At 41.5% G+C, this 17,705-nt stretch overlaps 2 protein-coding genes across 12 annotated transcripts in view; one reads left to right on the top strand and one right to left on the bottom strand.

Annotated features, from left to right (window-relative positions):
* Positions 1-16,154, bottom strand: part of MTRF1 (mitochondrial translation release factor 1) — a 59,410-nt gene extending 43,256 nt beyond the window's left edge. For 3 of the 5 annotated variants that reach the window (XM_036831285.1, XM_036831280.1, XM_036831282.1), the window contains exons 1-4: positions 15,717-15,799; positions 2,670-2,830; positions 772-862; positions 472-546 (exon numbers count right to left, since the gene is read on the bottom strand). The gene's annotated coding sequence lies outside the window, so the exon portion shown is untranslated. Of the gene's footprint in view, positions 1-471; positions 547-771; positions 863-2,669; positions 2,831-15,716; positions 15,800-16,020 lie in introns of those variants that run through there. The other 2 variants (XM_036831281.1, XM_036831283.1) reach the window with 2 other exon arrangements.
* NAA16 (N-alpha-acetyltransferase 16, NatA auxiliary subunit) overlaps positions 16,034-17,705 on the top strand; it is a 68,583-nt gene continuing 66,911 nt past the window's right edge. For 6 of the 7 annotated variants that reach the window (XR_005017168.1, XR_005017169.1, XM_036831274.1 and 3 more), the window contains exon 1: positions 16,034-16,168. Coding sequence is in view for 5 of the 7 variants with exons in the window: in XM_036831274.1 (XP_036687169.1) it covers positions 16,115-16,168 (54 nt within the window). In the remaining 2 variants the exon portion in view is untranslated. The remainder of the gene's footprint in view (positions 16,169-17,705) is intronic. The other variant, XM_036831276.1, reaches the window with a different exon arrangement.

The following is a 17,705-nucleotide window of genomic DNA, read 5'->3' as shown; positions in this document are numbered from 1 at the left end:
TATAAAAGCTGGAAGGAGCCTCAAGAAATCTTGCTCAATTCACTGCCTCAGCCAGCTCCAAACACAGTCCCTAAATTCAATAACCCACAAAAAGAAAACGAATCTTCAAATCTGTGAATATAACAAAATAAATGAAGGTAGTGCTGTTTTCTACCCACTCAACATATATAATTAACTAAGGCAAATGAGTAGGAGTGTAACTAATAAATATATCAATAGAAGGGGTTAAATCAGCTATTTTCTAGAAAGTACCCAGAATCTAAAATTGAGTGCGTGAATAAGCTCTTGACAAGTATGAAATAATCATGCAAACTTTAGGTGGTTCACATATTAATAGATTTTTAAAGTTTGAAGGAAACACTACTTCCTTGTCTAATTCTTAGGTATCCAGATGCCCAAGAAAGTCAAGTAACTTAATCATGATTATTCATTCTGCCGGATAGAGGCAGAGCTGAGGTGAATGCAGCTTGCCTGTTCAGACTTCAGTGCTTTTCATTCCCAACTATGCAATCACTCTTCGAAGGTGCTTCCCTTTTAGCTGAGATCCTAAAGGACGGAAAATTTACATATTAACAGACTAAGAAAGTTTGGAAAAAAAAAAGACAATGATGATAATTATATTAAATGAAAAAAGCAGAATCAAAACAATATAATCTCAATTAGGTTTTCAAATTTTTCTACAGTATATGGAATACATGGGTTTATGGGGACATAACCGCATCATAAGTTGAGGAAGAGCTTTATTTTGAAAAAAGAAAACTAAAAACATACCAAAATGTTAATAAGATGATCTCTAGTTGTGGGATTATCGATTCCTTTTGCTTCCTTTTTTTTTTCTACTTCTTCGTGTTTTCCAAGTTTCCTATACATTTAGCACATACTACTTTTACAATCAGGAAAAAAAATTACTTTAAAAAATTACATGTTAAGTGAAATTAGTTATGTACAATAATTATCTGTTCTTCCTCTAACAGAGATAATCAAAGAGCTAACAAACGTACACAATGGTTTTACTGAGTAAGAAAGAGAAGATAAAGTGTTCTAAGAAAAATACTTTGCCCTTAAAATCCTAAGGTTCAAAGTTGAAATAAGGGTCAAAATTGATCAGAATCAACCTTTATTGTCTCCAGTGTTCCTACTACGTTAGGTGTATTCATATATTAGCTCATTTGATCATTACAAGTCGGCTAACTTGGATATTGTTATCTCCTAGGAAATAAAATATTCAGAATAGTCTCTAAAATATTCACAGTTTGCAGGATTGTACTAAGGAAATTTAACATACTGAATCACATTGAGAAAAGGACTGCGGGAAGCATGCACCAAGGCGCAGTAGCCACAAATGTTACAGTCCTCCAGCAGGAGTTTCTGCGTGTCTTCACATTGAGACAAGCTGGGACCTGGGACCCTTTGCTGCAGTGCTGCAATGCTTGCACCTGGACAAATGCTTCCTTAAGCAACGAAATACAAAGAAACGATAAGGGGCTAAAAATAACTGTGCATGCGCAGTTGGGGCAAATTCTGGACAACTAGATAAAAGGAGACCAAAAAGCCCATCTGCCACCTCTGAAGAGCTGGCAGCAAAAGCAGGGGGTGGGGAGCAAAAGCAGGGTACTGCGCATGCCCCCTGCACACAACACAGCCAAGGGGATGCGCAAACCACTTAAGCCGCCCCTCTGCTGGATCCCTGGACACACCCCTACCCTCACCCTATGTAAGGAACCTGCTCACTCCCCTCTGCTGCAGCAGGGGTCACAATATAGCCTTGCCTAAACTTCTTGTCTGGCCTCTGATCAATATCTACTGATTAAAGAGGCCAGGAACCCTAGTCTGTAACCACATCTAGTCACAGAAAGTGTGTCCATTTGAAAAAGGACATAAAAAAAATGGCAAAAAGATTTTTGTTAAAACACTCCTAGCTAAATTTCCATTTTAGAAATAGTAGAAAAAGTAACTCTCAAGATCATGAACCTCAATGTTAAGTAAATCCCAAGACGTTTACCTTCTAGGTTTATCTATACCTGAGAATAGCAAGCCTTCTCCATCACCCCCCACAGTAACAGGATTAAAATGATACTCCAGGGGCTTTCCTGGTGGCGTAGTCATTTAAGAGTCCGCCTGCCAAGGCAGGGGACATGGGTTCAAGCCCTGGTCCGGGAAGATCCCACATGCCGCGGAGCAACTAAGCCCGTGCGCCACAACTGCTGAGCCTGCGCTCTAGGGCCCGTGAGCCACAACTACTGAGCCCTCATGCCACAGCTACTGAAGTCTGCGCGCCTAGAGCCCGTGATCTGCAACGAGAGAAGCCGCCGCAATGAGAAGCCCGCGCACCGCAACGAAGAGTAGCCCCCGCTCGCTGCAACTAGAGAAAGCCCGCGCGAAGCAACGAAGACCCAACGCAGCCAAAAATAAATAAAAATTAAAAATAAAATGATACTCTAGGAACAACTCTCAGCCTTGGCAAGTCAGAAATGACACTAACCCGGCACGAGAGCATCACGTGTAAGCCACACTAACTCGGTATATGGAATGATCCCATAGGGAGACACCATGGGGAAAAAAAAAAAAAAGCTGGAGAAGGAAAATAGACTTTTAAGACCAGAAAAGAGAAGTGAACTGTGAGCACATTAAAAAAAAAAAAAGACAGAAAGGACGTTAGGTTTCCTTACGGAGGTCAGAACCTTCTGTAGTCCACTACGTTTCAGCCCGACAGGCACCGGATCACCTTCACTGCCGGGTTCACCCCTTCCGGCTTAGCGCTTGATCCCGCCTCCTCCTCCGTCTCGACTCTTCTCCAGAAGAGTAGTCCTTGCGTGTGCCTAACAATAAGCTAACAGAGGAAACAAAAGAGAAAAATGGAAAAGCGAGAAAAATTCCCACGAGAGAGATGACCAGGGGACTTACTCATCCGGAGTCTGAGCCCAGGGTGTAGGTTGCGACGGAAAGCGGAGGGGAGGTGCAGGGGCATTGGTGCCGCAGTGTTCAATGAACCACAACTCCCAGGAGCTCCCACCCGGGAATCTTGGGAGTTGTAGTTTATCTCGGACGGACGCCCAGCCTCCAACCCCCTAGGCAAAGGTGGAGCTTTGGTTTTCACAGTTTCAGGCAAGCCCAGAAGGGAGATTCTCTACAGTTCTGATTTAGAGATCAAGATATACAAGAATTTTCTTGTATATAGAGCCACTAGAGCAGAGATTCCTGATTTTTTAAAATGAGGATCCCTTTTCATCATTCAAAAATTTGCAGGATTCTGCATGTTAATACTTGTACTTTCAGCTTCCAATGCCTGAGAAAATACCTAATGACTAATTGAGACTATAAAGTTGTATTTTTTAAAATCATAAGGAGGATCCAAAATATGAGAGACTATATATAGCCACAACTTACTGAATTTATAGCTGTTGTATACATAAACACAATTTTGGGGCTCAATTTAAGTTTGTAGCTTGTAAACCATCAATTGAGTAAAGCATTAAAAAACCTAAATAATAAACAATTCCAGGAAAATGCAAATATATTGCCTTACTTTGAATATTCAAGTAGGATACACATTTACATTGGTGATCACATTTACAAGTCATTTGACCTCTGTGCCCTAGAATTTCTTCCTGAAAAGCAGGGGCAACAAGAATTCCACATTACCAACTTCACAAGATATTTTCTTAGTTTATGACCACATATATAAAAAGGAGAATTAGGCATAAATATAAATATCTTTCATGTATTGCCTATTTCAAGGTATCTACTTCTACCAACTACATATTAGATACTACTCTAAATGGCTTAAGCCTATTAATTAATTTAATCTTTACAACAACCCTAAAATACCCATTTTGCAGAAGAGAGAACTAAGGCACAGAGAGTTTAAGTAACTTGTCCAAGGTAAAAGAACTAGTAAGTGATAGAGCTGAGATTCAATGAAGAAAATCTGTCTTAATGATCTATGGCTCCTAAGCTCTGATCCTGCCTCCCTCCTCCAGAAAAAAGAAAAGAAAACATTCAGTCATTCATGCAGTAAATATTGAGCACCAGTTATGTGTTAATCACTATTCTAGACATGAGACTTCAGCAATGAACAGAAAAGACAAAAATCTTTGCTCTCACAAATACCAAAGTACCCACATAAATCATTCCCCTAAATTATCCAGCAAAATCCTTTAATTCTTTATTTTGATGTATGTATGCAGATATATAACTTAAGTAGTATATATAAAACTTCCTTCTTAAAAAATAAGCTTTAGTGCCATGGACTAATCCCTCCCAAATTCAGTATGTTGAAGCTAACCTCCAATATAACCCCACTGGAAATAGGGCCTTTAAGGTGATTAAGGTTAAATGAGGTCATATAGAGGGAACCCTAATCTGATAGGACTAGTGCCCTTACAGGAAGAGACCAGAGAGCTTGTGTAGTCTCTTCCTGCCCCCCTCTTTCCCTCAACGAGTGAAAAGAGGTCAGGGGGTGAGCGCACAGCAAGATAGCAGCCACCTACAAGCCAAGAGAAGAGGCCTCAGAATGAAACCTACCTTGCCAGCACCTTGATCTTGAACTTTCCAACCTCCAAAACTGTGAGAAATAAATTTCTGTTGTATAAGCCACTCAGTATGGTACTTTGTTATGGCAGCCCAAGCAGACATTTACAAATGTAAACATTTATTGAGATATACATGAAACGTTATACACTTTATGAATGTTATTTCTAAATTTAAAGAAAATCCCTAAAGACTATAAATATTGCTTCCTCCTCCATGTTTTTTTAAAGAAAGTAATGTGGTTATAATTATATTTATTAATATGCAAAGATGTCCACAATATATTATTAAGTGAAAGAGAATGTTTAAAAAACTCATCAAACTATTTCACTTAAAAAATGTATGTGGGACTTCCCTGGTGGCGCAATGGTTAAGAATCCGCCTGCCAACGCAGGGGACACGGGTTGGAGCCCTGGTCCGGGAAGACTGCACAGAGCAGCTAAGCCCACAAGCCACATCTACTGAGCCCTCGTGCCACAACTACTGAAGCCCACGTGCCTAGAACCCGTGCTCCGCAACAAGAGAAGCCACTGCAATGAGAAGCCCACACACGGCAAGGAAGAGGAGCCCCTGCACCCTACAACTAGAGAAAGCCGGCGTGCAACGACGAAGACCCAATGCAGCCAAAAATAAATAAATAAATAATTGATTTTTTAAAAAAAGTATGTGATGCATATTTAAAAGTCTGGTGGAGGGAATTCCCTGGTGGTCCAGTGGTTAGGACTTGGTGCTTTCACTGCTGTGGCCTGGGTTCAATCCCTGGTCGGGGAACTAAGATCCTACAAGCTGTGCAGTACAGCCAAAAAAAAAAAAAAAGAAAAATCTGGTGGAATTATAGGTAATCTCTATTTTCCTTTTCATAGTACTATGAATTTCTTGAAATTTTGTGATGGGTATTGTAAACAAGAAAGCTATAAAAGAAAAAGGACATTCGTGTTTGATTGAAAAGCCTTATGGAAGTTATTATTCTCGAATTGTTCTATGAAGTTAAACAACTTCTATTTGCAAGAAGTCTGATATATTACAGGATAAAAGTTTCCAGAAATAGTAATAAAAGAGGTTGATTCAGTGGGGGAAAAAGAATTAGCATTCTGATTAAATTAGAAACAAGCACTACCATGTCTGAAATATTTCTCACAATAAAGTCAACTATGAATAGTTTCTTTGTTGAATGAATTTGTAATGGGCACTGACGATTTGGTATCTCTTTGTCAGAAACTAAATGACCTGTGTCTCCCTCCTCCAACTTGGAGCATGCTAACACAACAAAATACGTGGGGTCATTTTTCATCTCCATTTAGAGCAAATCAGTCCCAAACCCAAAGGGGTAGGGAATGGGGATTTTCACTTAACTTCCTCTCAGAGACCTCGGATTCTTTTAAAGATTCTGAGGACACTCGCGTCTAGAGTACTAACAAGAGGTCGATTTGTGTCCTTCAGCAGAGATTTCACATCAGTAAACTGTCTGCTTAGGGCTTACCCCGAGAGAAGCAGAGCACCAGACTTTCCTCAGCCCTGGACATTCTTTGGGGAGCTAGACAAGGGTGAGTGTAGAGATTGTTCCAGGCTAAGTTGAAACTTTGGTCCTATCTGGGAAATTTTCAGTGGCACTGAAAGCAACATAAAATCTCAGCACACAGCCATAACACATTATGTTTTTTAGCACACTGTGAAGATGCACCTGGCTTTCTGATTCCCGGGAGTTTGGCTCTTGACCACATGTTGAGACATTTCACAATGGGAAGACTGGCAATGGCTTGGGATTTTAATCAGATACATTTTACTATAGAAAAAGTGAAAGCAGGTAGCAATTTAATACAAAATTCAAGCTCTCAATATGGTGGAAAAGTAGAAAAACAGAGTTTATTCTATTTGTATTCTAATAAACTATTTTTCCCTAGAGAAGCGAAATACAAAGAATGAAAAAAGAGCATTTCTTATTTTCACATGTTCGTACTGGTTCTCAAATTTTTCGGAGCTTGAAAAAAATAAAGCTAACAAACACGCCACCTGCTGGCATTACTGAAACTAGATTGCAAGTTATTTTCAGAGTCAAGAGGTGTTCAAGGGGTCTTGAAATGTCAACTTACGATGTATTTCTTTTACTCTCATAATAATAATAATAAAAGGGTAGATCCTGAAAACTCATCTTTTACCCCATAAACTGGTATTAGCCTAGGTTGAGGTCAGCTTTGTTAACAAGCTCGTTTAGTGTTGTCTCCTACAACTTCTTGGTAATTTCATCTCCCATTTTTCATCCTAAATTTCAGGCTAAATATTTTTCTTAAATTATTTCCTTCAGTTTTGAATTATACATTTTCAAATTTTCATTTCAATGAGTTTAGTTTTTCCATCTTTTTCTACTAACAGTAGTCTTCAAATACCCTTTATAAGCATTAAAGTACTTTCCAACTTAGATCCAAATCTTCCCTTGAGGAATACAATGTAATCTATACTCTGTGTGTGTGTAGATATATATCTTTTTATGTTTTCCCTTTTTATTATGAAAAATTTCAAACATGTTCAAAAATAGAACAGTAAAATGACTCCTGTGCACTCATCATGAATTCTGAACATTATCAACTCACTGTTTCACCTTCCCTCCTCCCTCCCCCTTCTCATCCTCACTGGATTAATTTGAAGCAAATACAAGACATCGTGTAACTCTTCATCTGTAAATATTTTTGTATATATCTCCAGAAGATAAAGACTTTTAAAATATATGATCACCCTTAAAAATTAAAAATAGCTTCTTAATATTATCAAATATCTAGTCAGTATTTAAATTTCCCTGATTGTGCCAGAGTTTTTGTCTTTTTCTTTTTTTGGGGGGGGAGGCAGTTTGCTTGTTCATATCAAGATTCAAATAAGGTCCATACATTGCAATTTGTTGCTATATATAATACTTGGTTTGTTTTAATCTACAGGTTCCCCCCTCTTTTTACTTTTTTTTACTTGCAATGTATTTGCTGAAGAGACCAGATCCTTTGCCTTGAGGAGTTTCACGCAGTCTAGATTTTTCTAGACTTGTGTTGTGGTGTTTATCATGTTCCTTTGTTTCCTGTATTTCCTATAAACTGGTCTGGAAGCTTGAACAGAGTCATATTTACTTTTTTTTTTTTTCAAAACTAATTCATAGATGGGTTAGATACTTACAAAGGAAGATGCGAAATATTTAGTTGTGTCTTTTTAAAATACTAGAAGCTCTTGATTGTCTAGATCCATTATTCCATTAGAAGTTGCAAAATGGTGATATTTTATCATTCTGACTTCATTTATTTATTTATTTGGTTGTGCCGGGACTTAGTCGCGGCTTGCAGGCTCCTTAGTTGCGGCATGCATGTGGGATCTGGTTCCCTCACCAAAGATCAAACCTGGGCTCCCTGCATTGGGAGCATGGAGTCTTAACCACTGCGCCAAGAGGGAAGTCCCCTGACTTCATTTATTATTTGGAATCTCTATAAAGAGAAACTTTTCCTCATCAAGTATTTGTTGCCCTTGCTTTGAAATTTTTAAAAGAAAAAATTAAAACTTTGCCAAAGTGGAGAGGTGATCAAATTCAAAATTTTGCTTTCCGAACAATTTCCAGGATTTCCAAATTCTATTTCAATCTTATCTTTTTTTTTACTTTAGTAGTACGGCAATTCTCTGTAATTCTCAAATCCCCAAAGCTCTGGAAAACCTTGTTTTCAATGCAAATATCAAAAATCTCTGAAAACTGAAGGGTTTTTGGTAACTTATTTGATGGCCAAATCTGCCCTAACCCAAACCCAGTTTGGCAGGCATACCAACTGAGACTGAAGTGAGGCTATTTATATCTGTATTTATCCCACTTGGAATAAATATTCATATTTTTTACTGAAGAAATATTTATTCATGGGGGGGAGGGATAAACTAGGAATTTAGGATTAACATGTACACACTACTGTATATAAAATAGATAACCAACAAGGACCTACTGTATAGCGCAGGAAACTATATTCAATATTTTCTAATAACCTACAAGGGAAAAGAATCTGAAAAAGAATATATATATGTCTGAATCACTTTGCTGTACACCTGAAACTAACACAACATTGTAAATCAACTATATTTCAATAAAAAATAAAATTTAATTTGATTTAATTAAAAAAAGAAATATTTGTTTGTTAGATTACAGGATGCTGCTCCAGATCCTGCTGAAAGTGTTATAATGTACGGTATATGCATTTCCTTTCTAAATCCAAAGTATCCTGAAGTTTGAAAACATGTGGTCCAAGTATTTCAGGTAAAGAACTGTGAACTGTAACAATAATATAGTAGTTAACATTCACTGAGTACTTATTCTTTACCAGGTGGTGCTCTACATTTTTAACATTTAACTAACTCACTCAATCTTCCCAACAATGCTACGAATTGCTGAGGCACAGCATGGCTAGGTGACTTGCTCAAGATTGTGCCCAACAGACAGATGAAGAGTGGCCAAAGGGATCTGAACCAAAAAGGCTGGGGGGCACTGTGACCTTGATTCTGCTGCCCGTATTCTCTGGTTAACTTGCACATCGTTCTCCCAGCTCTCCAGGATCTGACTCCAGTCTAGCTAGCCTCTTTTCTTCTCTCATGGTATCCTCCAAGAACTTCACGTTTCAGCTCAACCAGATAACTCCTTATTTCCCCCAAAACACATCTTCAAACTTGTCTTTTTTGTTCATATTGCTAAAAGATATTTTTTAAAGGTAAGATTATGACTTTTGTATAAATATGAAATGTACAACTGTCAATTTTTAAAATTAATTAATTATTAATTAATGAGGGATGTTATAATTTGTTCAACAAAATCTAAAGAGAAAACATAAATACACCATAAGGAATGCTGAAATGAATTTGTTTAAAAGATGAAAAACTGGTCAGTACACGCAAGACATAACCACTTGCACCTCAGTTATACAAATTTGCATTTCTAGGGAAAAGAATCATGTGCAGGGCTTCCCTGGTGGCGCAGTGGTTAAGAATCCGCCTGCCAATGCAGGGGACAAGGGTTTGAGCCCTGTTCCGGGAAGATCCCACATGCCGAGGAGCAACTAAACCCGAGTGCCACAACTACTTAGCCTGCGCTCTAAAGCCTGCGAGCCACAACTCCTGAAGCCCACACGCCTAGAGCCCGTGCTAGGCAACAAGAGAAGCCGCCGCAATGAGAAGCCCGCGCACCGCAACGAAGACTAGCCCCCGCTCGCCGCAACTACAGAAAGCCTGCCCCGCAGCCACGAAGACCCAACGCAGCCAAAAATAAATAAATAAATTTAAAAAAAACGGCAATCTCAGTAAAAGAATCATGTGCATTGTTAGCAGTTTTCTACAACATAAAAGAGTTGTAAAATAGCTCAAAGACAATGAAAAACAGTCAATTCAACAGGAGGTCTTATAATCTCTTTGCCTATTTCAGTGTCTCCCAATTTTTCTTGACAATACTAATTCCTCTGCCTGGAGTGCAATTCATTGAAATTATCTTCATCAAACCAGTATTTACTGGATATCTACTATGTGCCAAGCACTCTGCTAAGTGCTAGAGGTTCAGTGGTGAGGAAAACAGACCCCATTCCAGCTGTCATTGTCTTTGATAGATCAGCTCATCCACCTATCATAGTCCTTCGTTTAAGCTCTCATATAATCTCAATTACAATTCTTGTAATATTGCTGAATCTTTCCTTGTATTACACTTAGCAATTTATTATTCACACTTCATTTTACAGTTCTGGGGAGCAAGATACAAGTCCCAAATTCTGAATCTCTTTGGCAGAAGATGGTAAATTACTTTCTTATTCCTGAGGAGGTGAAAGCAACTACAGCTCAAGTTAACAAATATATATATTTTTTCCAATTTATTTATTTATTTATTTATATTTATTTTTCCATTTATTTATTTATTTATTTGTGGCTGTGTTGGGTCTTCATTTCTGTGCAAGGGCTTTCTCTAGTTGCGGCAAGCGGGGCCTCATTGCAGTGTGCGGGCCTCTCACTGTCGCGGCCTCTCTTGTTGCGGAGCACAGGCTCCAGACGCGCAGGCTCAGTAGTTGTGGCTCACGGGCCTAGTTGCTCCGTGGCATGTGGGATTTTCCCAGACCAGGGCTCGAACCCGTGTCCCCTGCATTGGCAGGCAGATTCTCAACCACTGCACCACCAGGGAAGCCCAACAAATATGTTTTCGACTCTGTACTATACATAAGATACTATGCTATGTGCTACAGGAGGATGATTAATTCAGCAAAGATATTTTTGAGCACCAACTGTAAAACACAGGGAATGCACAGTTAAATAAGACATGGTGTCTGACCCAGAGGGACTTCAGTCTAATGGAGGAAATAGATGAGGAAGTTAGTGACTTCAACACAGTATGATGAGGTGAGTAGTGGGTGTTTTGAGAGTGTAGAGGAGAGACAGCCACATCAGGGTCAGGGACAGGTATGGCTTCTGGGAGAAGCTGGTCCTTAATCTGAATTCCGAAGGACAAGTAGGAGTGAGCTAGGCACAGACAGGAAGGGCATCGCAGATACACACTGAGAATCTAGGAAATTTCAAGAGATAGGCAGGAACCAAATCATAAAGGGCTTCACATTCTCCGGTAAAGAGGCTCAGCTTTCTCCTGGAAGCCATGGAAGAATTTTAAGCAATAAGCATCATTAGGGACTTCCCTTGTGGGCCAGTGGGTAAGACTCTGTGCTCCCAATGCAGGGGGCCTGGGTTCGATCCCTGGTCTGGAAACTAGCTCCCACGTGCATGCCACAACTAAGATTGCGCTTGCCACAAATAAGAAGTCCGCATGCTGCAACCAAACAGGCCACAACAAAGATCCCAAGTGCCTCAACTAAGACCCGGAGCAGCCAAAATTAATTAATTAATACTTTTTAAAAAGCATCATTAGATTTGTATTTTACAAAGATCATGTAGTAGGCTGAATGTATGTAACACTCTAATCACCGGGATCTGTGACTATGTTACCTTATGTGGCAAAAAGAGACTTTGCAGATGTGATTAAATATATTAAGATGGGGAGATGATCCTGCATTATCTTCGTGGGCCCAGTGTGATCACAAGGGTCCTTATAAGACAGAGGCAATAGAGTTAGAGTCAGAGAGAAGATGTGAAGAGGAAGCAGAGGTCAGAGAGTAGAGGAGATGCTTTGCTGTTGGCTTTGAAGATGGAAGAAAGGGCCATGAGCCCAGAAATGCAGGTGGCCTGGAGAAGCTGGTAAAGGCAAGGAAATAAATTCTCTCCTAGAGCCTCCAAAAGGAACATGGTCCTGCAGACACATTTCTGACTTCTGATGTCCAAAACTGTGAGATAGTAAATTTGTGTTGCTTTAAGACATAATCTGTGGCAATTTGTTACAGCAGTGATAGAAAATTAATGCAGATTCCCATTAATACAGATTTTTCCCTTGGAAATTAATGCAAAAAATAAACTGAATGAGGCTGGCTAAGGATCTATGGGAACTCATTAGTATGCTGTGAGAAGCAGTTTAGCATAGTGGCTACAGGCATGAACTTTGGTGAGATGGCCCTTACTTAGTTTCATAATTGGGTATAAATTTACTTTTTTTAAGCTTCTGTTCTCATTTGTAAAAGGGGGATAATAGTATTTTTCTCATGGTGTTTTCATGAGGATTAAATAAGAAATAGCGAATTATACATAGTGTCTGGTACAGGGTATGTGCTCAGTAACAGTTATTATTAAATGATTACAGTAATTGAGAAGAGAAGGGAGAATAAGGAGAGAGAAGTCTCCAAAGAAGGTAGAAATGTATTCCCTCCTAAGCACCGTTGGAGGAATTAATTCTGCATAGGCCAGAAGGCACTGTTTTTTTGTTTTTTGTTTTAATATTTATTTATTTATTTATTTTTGGTTGCATTGGGTCTTAGTTGCAGTACGCGGGATCTTTCGTTGCGGTGAGCGGGCTTCTCTCTAGTTGTGGCACATGGGCTTCTCTCTAGTTGTGGCACGTGGGCTCAGTAGTTGCAGCCCACAGGCTTACTTGCCCCACTGCCTGTGGGATCTTAGTTCTCCGACCAGGGATTGAACCCGTGTCCCCTGTATTGGAAGGTGGATTCTTAACTGCTGGACCACCAGGGAAGTCCAGAAGGCACTGTTTTTGCTGAGAGGGGAAGAAAGAAGAAAAGTGATGGGTGCTGAGGGGCACTCCACAAATGGGGGTTGAATGAGTGAGTAGATAAGGAGAAAATAGTGTGACCCAGAAACTGGCAAGTTTGATGCAGTTGAAGAAGAGGTATATTGAGAATAGTAGAGTGAATGAGCTAGCTTAGATCCCCTGCATCCTGAAGAGTGAAAGGCTCTTATTATGGAATCAGCAAATGTTTGTGGAAGGAAAGATAGGAGATTGTCATTAGAACATGAATTGTCCCTCAAAGAATCTGATTGAAGTCACTAGCATCAGAAATGATAGATGTACACAGAACAGCCCTATGAGAGCAACAGCCCTTGGGCTCATGCTGGAGGCGGGATGCTGGAGCCTCAGTGCAATGGCAAAAAGGTTTCTCTCAGTGTCACCCTGACAGGCTACTAATCCCAGAAGCTGGCATCTCATCTTCAATAACAGGTAGTTATGCCTGTTGAAACAAGTTTCCTTGGAGTTAAAAGGATATTGGCAAATCTCTTCTCATTTAAAAATAATTTAAGGGACTTCCCTGGTGGTCCAGTGCTTAAGACTCTGCACTTCCACTGCAGGGGGCACATGTTCGATCCCTGGTCAGGGAACTGAGATGCCACATGCTGTGCTGCGTGGTAAAATGAAATGAAATGAAGTAAAATAAAATAAAATATAAGGTAGTAGATTGCTAGAATTTATGATTTAAGAGGAGGGGCAGGTCTTGCTGATTCTAAATTTGGCCATGGGAGTGGGTAGCTAAAATAGGGAAAAAGGTGAAGGTCTGGGGCTTCCCTGGTGGCGCAGCGGTTGAGAATCTGCCTGCCAATGCAGGGGACACGGGTTCGAGCCCTGGTCTGGGAAGATCCCACATGCCGCGGAGCAGCTAAGCCCGTGTGCCACAACTACTGAGCCTGCGCGTCTGGAGCCTGTGCTCCGCAACAAGAGAGGCCGCGATAGTGAGAGGCCTGCGCACCGCGATGAAGAGTGGCCCCCACTTGCCGCAACTAGAGAAAGCCCTCGCACAGAAACGAAGACCCAACACAGCCAATAAATAAATAGATAAAAAAGTGAAATTCTTAAAAAAAAAAAAAAAGGTGAAGGTCTTTGTAGATGAAACCAAGGAACTGTAAGGCCAGGGATTTTTTTAAAAAATGGATTGTATTTTTTAGAGCAGTTTTATGTTCACAGAAAAATTAAGCTGAAGGTACAGAGATTTCCCCTATGGAAACCCCCTGTCCCCACATATGCATAGCCTCTTCCATTGTCAATATCTCCCACCAGAGCAATACATTTGCTACAACTGATGAACCTACATTGACACCTCATTATCACCCACAGTCCATAGTTTACATTAGGGTTCACTCTTGGTGTTGTACACCCTATAGGTTTTGACAAGTGTATAGTGATATGTAGCAACCACTAGAGTATCATACAGAATACTTTCACTGCCCTAAAAACCCTCTGTGCTTCACCTAGTCATCCCTCCCTCCCCCTAACCCTTGGCAATCACTGATCTTTTTACTGTCTCCATAGTTTTGTCTTTTCTAGAAAGTCATATAGCTGGAATCATACTGTATGCAGCCTTTTCAGATTGGCTTCTTTCACTTAGTAATATACATTTAAGATTCTCTGATGTCTTTTCATGGCTTGATAGCTCATTTCTTTTTAGTACTGAATAATATTCCATTGTCTAAATGTACCACAGTTTATTTATCCAAGGCTAGGGTTTTAAATCATACATATAGTTACTGGAATCATAGTAGATGGATGCTAGGAGTGAAGTTGAAATGACAGCTATTGTCACTTGGCAAATGAACAAATGAAGGATAGTGACCAAGAGGAAAAGGAGAAGAGAACAACAAAGCTGGTGAGTATAGACTCAAGTATCCTGTCCTTAAATGCAGGTGAAGTATTATGATTTGGTGGGGGGGGCAGTGGGATGGGGAAAAAAGTGCTGATTTTTCCCTCACGAACTCCTACGGTATATAAGCAGAGGAAGATGCAAAATGAGAGACAATGTCCCTGATGAAGGGCTGGATATCAATGACGGTAAGGAGGAAGAGAATGCTCAGTGAAAGAGTTGAGGATAAAGCCGAATAGAAAGGTGTGGCATAGAAAGGAGCAGTAGGAGGATGAGTCTGGAGAGAAAGCAGAGAGACAAACAAACAAGAATACAACAGAAGTGAGGACTGGAGGACGTGAATCTGTTGATAGTTTTTTTTTAAATTTCTATCTATCTATCTATCTATCTATCTATCTAGTTATTTATTTATTTATGGCTGTGTTGGGTCTTCGTTTCTGTGCGAGGGCTTTCTCTAGTTGCGGCAAGCGGGGGCCACTCTTCACCGCGGTGCGCAGGCCTCTCACTATCGCGGCCTCTCTTGTTGCGGAGCACAGGCTCCAGACGCACAGGCTCAGTAATTGTGGCTCCCGGGCCCAGTTGCTCCGTGGCATGTGGGATCTTCCCAGACCAGGGCTCGAACCCGTGTCCCCTGCATGCGCAGGCAGATTCTCAACCACTGCGCCACCAGGGACGCCCCACTATGTTGCCTTTTATGTATGGTAGAAAGAGCCCCAGAGTTGGAAGATCCTGGGTTTGAATCTTTTTTCTTTCATTATTATAGGGCTTGTATAAAGGAGAACCACCTGAGGAGAAAGCGTAGGTAGACCTGGGGAATCAGGCGCCGCATAAAACCACCGTAATTCTCACTGACAATGTGAGGTGTTCTAAACTGCTGAGAATATTTTTCTCTGATATTTCAAACGTGCTTTCACATTAGCCCTTTTCAAGTCCTGCCCAGTGACCTCACATACGTTGTGAATACTTCTTTGCTCTGCCCTAGAGAGAAAAGGCTTCTCTTAAAGTTTAAGTCGAGGGAGAAAAGAAGGAAAACAAGTTCGTCCTACATAAAGAAATTTACTTTGAGTCCAGCGCTGTTTAAATTCCTGACTGGAGAGAAATCAAAAAAGTCAGACTCTGATATAACTAACATTATCTTGGGCCAGAAGCCTAACAACCAAAGCACAATACAAGGCAGCGACTTACGAACGGCTACGGTGTAAGAGCCCTACCCGGGGCCTGGGTGCAGGTGACAGAAGCGACCGCCTAACACAGGCTCCCAGTTCCTCGCCGCGGGGCGCCCTGCGCATGCGCACGCCGCCTCGCTCGAGGGGTGGGGGGGTGGGCCCTAGTTGCCATCTTGCCCCGTGCAGGAGCCGCCGCCGCTTGCCCCAAAGCAAGGCTGGGGCTGAAGGGCATCCTACCCAGACCGGCTTCCTCTTCCATTGCCAGCCCTGCCCGACAGCTCTGCCCAGGCTGCTCAGCCCCAAGTCTAGGCCAATGAACTGACCCGTCACCCGCAGCTCGACTCTTAGCCGCGGCTTGTCCCGGTGCCCATCCCGCGAAACGGAGCGCGCGGGCACCCAGCCTTCTCGCCAGCCGCGATGCCGAACGTACAGCTGCCGCCAAAGGAGAACAACCTCTTCAAACGCATCTTGGTGAGAGGCCGGTGGCTGCGCCGCCCACCCCCAGCAGCCCCGGGCCTGGCGCGGCGAGCGGTCCGGCGGCGATGGCGCCTGCGCGGCCGGGCCCGGCCCCCCTGGGTTCTTTGTTTGTGCGCGAACCCGCATGGCCCTACCCCCGCCTCGCAGGGCCTGCCACCCGGCTCTCCTCCCTCCCTCCGCGGCCGCTCCTTCCAGAATCTTCCCGCGGCAGTCACCCTGGGCCTGGGCGCGCCGGCCGGGAGTGGCCCATGCCCTCTGCGGCGCCTGGCGGCCGGCCTCGCGACCTCCTCCCCCCCCGTCCACCCCAGTTACTTTTGCCGGCATCCCCGCGTCCAGGTGTTCGTTCACTGCTTTATGTGGAATCTATTGCACAGCGCACCTCGACACCTATGCAAGCGGGAGCGATCCTGTAATGGGGTGGGATCCGATTTATACCGGTTACGGGAAACTAAAACCTCGGAGACTCATTCTCCCTCTGGTAGAGAGTTTGCCTGTTTTTGGTGTGTCGTACTAATCCTCTTTGGGAAGTAAGTGACTCGAACTGCATTTCTAAGTTCTAAAGCCGAACACACAGCTCTGATTGTTTTTAACTCATACAGGCCCTGTAAGTGGTTAAAGCCGCGCGGAGTGGCTGGTATTGCACTTGAGGGGTGCATTTACTTTGATTCCGAGCAGAAACCTGAATAATGGCCCCGTAATGATGACGGCGGCCGGGTGGAGAGGGGAGTTTTCTGTGGGTTATGTGTCACCGTCCTGGTACCTTCACGGTTTTCCAGGGAGGAGGGGCAACATGCCTTTACTTTTCTCAATAGACACTGGAGACTGATTGTCTTTCATCTGAAAACCAGCGTTTAGATTTTAAGGGTAAATTTATTAATCAGAGCTTGTGTTGGTTATATGACCATTAGCTGTTGCTTACCTGTATTATATATAAAATAAAGTATAAGCAACTGCAGATAAAAAAAAAAAATCACAGTAGCTGTTCTGTTGCAAGCCAAATAGAAACGTCACACTTAGTCTTCAGAATGTTACAAAAGCTACATAGTAAATGGGATGAAAATTTTGTCTTAATTTTATATGGTGTTTAGTGTTGCGCAAACGATGAGAAACGAGTGTAAAAACATAAATCTAATTAAAGCATTGTGGCAGATTGCTTCATTCGACTTTGCATGTATTTTTTTCTTTATTTTACTTTCATTTTTCTCATACCCTTGTATTTTTCGCAGTGTGGAATTGGAGAAGTGAACTTTTTTGCCCCTTTTGGGTGGGGCGTTTTGTTTTGTTTTTTGTCTAAGGAAACTGAAACATGTTAATGAAAAATTATAAATTGTTGGATTTCAGGACATTTGGTATTATACCTAAAAGATAACAGACACTTGTTTTCTCTCTATATGGATATTTTCTAGTTCAAATCATGTTATCAGTAGCATAATGAAAAACAATTATATGATTTATTATTACTCTAGTTATAAAAAAAAATGTAAAGACCACTGCAGAGTTAATTTTATCCCCAAATTAATTGGGAAATGCT

This window comes from Balaenoptera musculus, chromosome 18 (genome assembly GCF_009873245.2).
Source record: "Balaenoptera musculus isolate JJ_BM4_2016_0621 chromosome 18, mBalMus1.pri.v3, whole genome shotgun sequence".
Lineage (NCBI taxonomy): Eukaryota > Metazoa > Chordata > Mammalia > Artiodactyla > Balaenopteridae > Balaenoptera > Balaenoptera musculus.
The sequence above is the reverse complement of the archived record's forward strand: the minus strand, read 5'-3'. Positions and strand labels throughout refer to the sequence as shown.